The 5,316-nt window shown below is 62.4% G+C and overlaps 1 protein-coding gene across 1 annotated transcript; it reads left to right on the plus strand.

Annotated features, from left to right (window-relative positions):
- Positions 1-271: 271 nt before the first annotated feature.
- Positions 272-4,790, plus strand: LOC119242623 (sialic acid-binding Ig-like lectin 13). The gene is made up of 8 exons (XM_037508152.1): positions 272-320; positions 735-1,118; positions 1,316-1,585; positions 1,781-1,828; positions 2,272-2,565; positions 3,101-3,191; positions 3,765-3,876; positions 4,599-4,790. Exons 1-8 carry the CDS (start codon positions 272-274, stop codon positions 4,788-4,790), a joined length of 1,440 nt encoding a protein of 479 aa, XP_037364049.1.
- The last annotated feature ends 526 nt before the right edge of the window (positions 4,791-5,316 follow it).

Here is a 5,316-nt window from a genome sequence, read left to right on the forward strand (position 1 = left end):
CCTTGTCTGGCAGGGCTGTCTGCAGGTAAGACGCCTCCTGCATTTCAGGAAGACGGTGTTGACACAAACTGGCGCCTCCTGCAGACCCCGTCCCCCTTCCTTTGCACACCCTCGCCCATCTCCCAGTTTTTCCCTTTGTGTAAAGACCCTGCGCCCTGCCCAGGAGCAGGACGGCTGTCTCTCAGACATGAGGCTGCTGCCTCCTCCGCTGTCCACAAATTAAACCACTTCCCTTTCCTCAAAGTCCGTTTCCTTTTACTGGCTGAGGGAAATGGAGGCCGGAGTTCGCTCACAGAAGGAGCAGATGCCCCCAAGGCCAGGTCATTTATCACCACCACTTCCCTCCTCCGCACCCCACCATCTCTAACGCCTGCGGGTGCCCCCTCTTGTGCCCACACCAGGGGGTGGCCCCTGGGGACTCCTACAGGACCTACGTCCCGCTGTGCAGGGAGCTGAGAGCTGCAGGCGGGTCCTCCTGCCCCACGACCCTCAGTGACCCGGGACGAGAAGTGTCTACGCAGCCTGGCCTGGCGCACAGTGTGGGAAGCTCCTCCCTGTGGTCAGCTCATTTTGACCGCCCCATCTTGACTCCATCGGGGCTTCCTCAGCCTGTGCCCCCAGATCCGCCACTCCCCGCGATGCTGCCACCGCTGCTGCTGCCCCTGCTGTGGGCAGGTGAGTGGGGGAGGGGAGGGGCCCGGGTGGGGGCTGCACTGACCCTCGTCTCCCCGCAGGGGCCCTGGCTCAGGAGGAGAGATTCTGGTTGCGCCTGCAGGAGGAGCGGGTGACGGTGCAGGAGGGCCAGTGCGTCCTCGTGCCCTGCAACGTCTCCTACCCCAAGGAGCACGGCCCAGCTTACGGCTACTGGTACAGGGACAAGGGAGAGTGTCAGGGTACACAGGGTGACCTGGTGGCCACAAACGACCCAAATGGAAAGGTGCATGAGACCCAGACCCCGCAGCGATTCCACCTACTGGGGGGCCCCTGGAACGACAGCTGCTCCCTGGACATCAGAGACACGCGGAGAGGGGACACGGGGACCTACTACTTCAGGGTGGAGAGAGGGGGTCATGTGAGACATAATTACTGTGATCAGCGGCTCTCTGTAAACGTGACAGGTAAGGGCCGGGTGCAGGAGGGACACACGGGAGGGTCCTGAGCGCCCGGCCGAGGATGGAGGGGCCCCATGTCTTCACCTCGTGAGGGACCCTAAGATCCGCGGGGAAAGGACCCTGGTGGGCGGGGACGGGTGGCCTGACACAGGCTGCCCCTGGGGACGCTCAGGTCCTGCTCCAGGCCGTGTCTGTCCCCCCAGCGCTGACCCACAGGCCGGACATCCACCTCCAGGGGCCCCTCCAGTCCGGCCGGCCCAGGAACATCACCTGTGCGGCGCCCTGGGCCTGTGAGAGGGAGACACCCCCCACCTTCTCCTGGACGGGGGTTGGCCTCGGCGCCACGAGCACCGACTCCCCGGTGCTCACCCTCAGCCCGGGGCCCCAGCACCACGGCTCCAACCTCACCTGCCGGGTGACCTTCCCCGCAGTGAACGTGAGCACAGAGACCACCGTCCGGCTCAGCGTGGGCTGTGAGTGTGGGGCCCAGATGCCCGGCCTGAGGGGTCCCCAGGCAGCACATGTAGGAAGGGAAGACACGGGGTCTGGGGTCTGGGCCCCGCAGATCCTGCCAGGAGGAGGGAAAGAGGCCCCTGGCTGTATCCTCCATGTCTCATGCTCCTGGGGGAAGGCCAGCTGACGGAGAACAATTCTGTCTGTCTGTCCAGATGCGCCCCAGAACCTGACCATCCAGGTGATCAGGGAAGAAGGTTCAGGTACGGAGTGAGGTTCCCTCTCTGGGATGTGGGGAAGTGGGGTTTGTCCCACCCTCCATTCAGAGCTGGGGTCTGACAACACACATGGGAGACAGGTCTTTGTCAGGAGGGGGTAGCAGAGGTGGGAACCCCCATGGGCTCTTCAGCTCATACATGGGCTCCCCTGTGCTGACTCTGTTCCCTGGGGTGTCCTATGCTCTGTCCCTTGTCTGATGATGTGCTTGTCCCTGGTTCCAGGCCTACATCATCCTCCCCAATTCTGCCCTCATGCTCCTTATGATCTGTCCTCCTCCTTAGCATCTCCCTCCTGCTATAACTTACTTTTTAAAATAATGACCATAAAATTGGCCTGAGTCAGCAGGGGCTGCAGAACACAATGCCACACAGGAGGTGATCAAACCTCACAGGGTGAACCCTAATAAAGTCCTGAAATCTCTCTCCAGGGCCTGAAGCACTGGGCAATGGCTCCTCTCTCCCGGTGCAGGAGGGCCAGTCCCTGCGCCTGGCCTGTGTGGTCCACAGCAGCCCTCCCACCAATCTGACGTGGGTCTGGGGGAGCCAGATGGTGAAGTCCTCTCCAAGCCTACACTCCGTGGGTGCGGTTGGCACATGGGAGCACCCCCAGACCCTGGAGCTGGAGCTGGCCAGGGTGCGCCTGGAGGACCACGGGAAACTCCTCTGCTGCGCTGAGAACCCCCTGGGCTCCCAGGAGGCCTCCCTGAGTCTCTCTGTGGAGAGTGAGTCAGCACCCCCGGGGCTTCTGCTGCCCAGAGAGGGGAGAGGCTGCTCTGATGTCCCCATCACCCCCACAACACCCCCCTCATCCCTCCCCTCAGTGCCCCCACCCCCCAGCTGCTGGGCCCCTCCTGCTCTGCTTTAGCCCCGTGGGACCCTCCCTGTGCTGGCGGCTGGGGGAGCAGCAGAAATGCCTTCACCCAGGTCATCTTCAGCCTCTCGGGGCTCTGGGCCAACAGCTCCCTGTGCCTCGGCGGGTCTGAGATGTGAGGCCGGGATGCTCTTGGGAACGGGGATACCTCTGTCCCCCTTCTCCCAGGTGGGCTCGTCCGGGGGAGAGCACAGGACTCTGCTTTCTGGGGACACAGAGGGAGGAGGCCTGCCTCGCAGCCACGGGACACTGTTCGGGGTCCTCCTCACCTCTGTGAGGGGCAAAGTCCAGAAGGGAAGTGGGCACTCACGGGTCGTGGAGTCCACTGGCCTAGGTGCCCGGCACCTGCTGAGGGAACTCGGGGTCACCCAGGTCCTCTGTTGCAGGGGCACCAGGAACCTGGATGTGGTTCATTCTGGGGGCCGTCGGGGGAGCAGGAGTCTCAGCCCTGCTTGGGTTCTGCCTCGGCATCCTCATGTGAGTCGGTGTCCCTTGAAGACCTTGAAGCCTGGGAGGGGGCTGGGGTGGTGGGAGGAGGGGACAGGAAGAGGCCAGAGCTCCCTGCCCAGGGCTGGCGCCCTGAGAGGTGAGTCAGGGGCTGTGATGCTGAAACGCCCCAGTGAGTCTGCCCCCTGGGGTCTCTGCCCAGAGCAGCCCCCACCCACCCCCACCTCCCAGTTGAGCACTGGCTGAAAGGCAGGTCTCCTCCACAGAGTGAGATGCTGCTGGAAGAAAGGGACCCAGGAGGCAGCAGGGAGCAGGCCAGGCCCCCAGGCCGCAAGGAGAACCCCCGGGGTGAGTGACTCAGGGTCTTCTGCAGGCTCAGGTCAGCCTGACCTCTGGGGCTGTGCCTGGGGCTCTGTCCAGGGCAAAAAGGGTTCCCTGCTCACACCCCGTTCCTCCCCTGGCCTCCCTGAGCTCTTGACCCAGAGACTGAGCCTCCCTCACCCCTTCCTGGGATCCCAAGTCCAGGTCAGGGCCCCTCAGGGCAAATCTTTTCCTTCCCATCCCCCTTCCCCACTGAGCCCTCTGAGCCCCCGGTTCTCTCAGGGTCCCTGGCTCCCCCCCACACACCACGCCAGCTCCCCTCCCCAAACAAGCTCTGGCAAGAAGCTCCCCAACAGCTGTCACTCAGCCCCAGCCCTGCCGCCCCCACATCCAGGTGGGGCAGAAATGCCCGGAGCCTCCTGCAGGGCTATCACTGTCCCGCGGGCACTTTAAAAAGTGGACACACAAGGTCAATTTTAATATAATAATTTATTTCACCCAGGTCCACAAATATCGTTCCCAACATTACATCTGTATTCAGTGTTCTAGTTGTGAACGAGGTGACTTTTTTTTTCCGTGTAAGTCTGTGAGAAACAGGCTCACGTCAGGCGTGCAGGCTCCATTCTGATGCCCACATCTCCTGTCCTCGCTGGCTGCACGGGTCTAGGCACTGACCACAGGTCCACATTCCTGTTCCTTCTCCTGTGATTAGTCGGCCACCCAGGCCACTGCGCTGCCCTCACACCCCAACTTGCAATTAGAGAAGCTTGTGTGGGGATCAGGGGATGCCCCCCCTTGGCCTGCAGGCGCCCCAGGTCTGGTCTGTGTGCTGGGGAGCATGGGGCACTCCTGTGTCTGCATGTCTTAAAATGGGGCGATGATGACATCACCCAGGCAGGGGTGGGGGTTCAGGAGACTAGTGATAAGAACAAGCCATTATGATGAGAATCTGTTAGAGGTGAGAATGGGTGAGTGTGTGAGTGAGTGTGAGTGTGTATGAGTGTGTGAAGGACCCTCAGGAGTGGGTGTGACTGGACAAGGAAACAGATACCGCTGAGCCCAGGTCCCTTCTCCAGACCCTGAGGCTGACCCTGAGCCTTATCTCGTCCCTCTCAGGGGCACCAGGGTGGATCCTGGGCTGACAGCCCCCCACGCCCCCAGGGCCCAGCGGAGGCCCCCTCAGAGGAGGAGCAGGAGCTGCATTACGCCAACCTCGCATTCCTCAAGGCAAGCACCAGGGCCTTTCTGGTCCAGGAGACCCCTGAGTACGCCGAGGTCACCGTCCGACATGGAGCCGCCCTCTCCTGACACCTTCCCGACGCTGGAGCCCCAAAAAGGCCTCTCTGAGGACAGCGGGTCCTGCGCTTCCTGCAGAGCTGCCGCCTCAGGGAGGTGAGAAAGGCGAGCTCGGGGCTCCTGGGACAGATGGAGCCGGAGCTCCCGGGTCACGCCCAGCCCAGCCGCTTAGACACGCGTCCCCGTCACTCTCCGGCCTCAGCTCCCTCCGCTGTGAAGTGGGCGCATGTGCACAAGGCGGGAAATGCACCCCGAGTTGCCGACTGGGCAGCTCCCCCCTCTCCTCTGCGGCCCTTCTGTTGGCTGTTTTAGGAGCGTGTGCGAGTTCACAGTGTGACTCTGTTTCTCAGTGTAACGCTCTGGGGAGACCAGTTTCCTCATCCAGCTAAACCTGCACATAAACCCCGGGCTGGGCTCTGAGACCTCCCCAGTGTCTAAAAGGACAGAAGTAGGGGTGAGATCGCCAGTGTCGCTAAGTGAGATGAGTCCCCCCAGACAGGCCAGCACCCCGTGAGCTGCAACAGGAGGCCCTGGAGGA

Source organism: Talpa occidentalis, unplaced genomic scaffold (genome assembly GCF_014898055.3).
Source record: "Talpa occidentalis isolate TD23 unplaced genomic scaffold, MPIMG_talOcc4v2.1 talOcc4.125, whole genome shotgun sequence".
Lineage (NCBI taxonomy): Eukaryota > Metazoa > Chordata > Mammalia > Eulipotyphla > Talpidae > Talpa > Talpa occidentalis.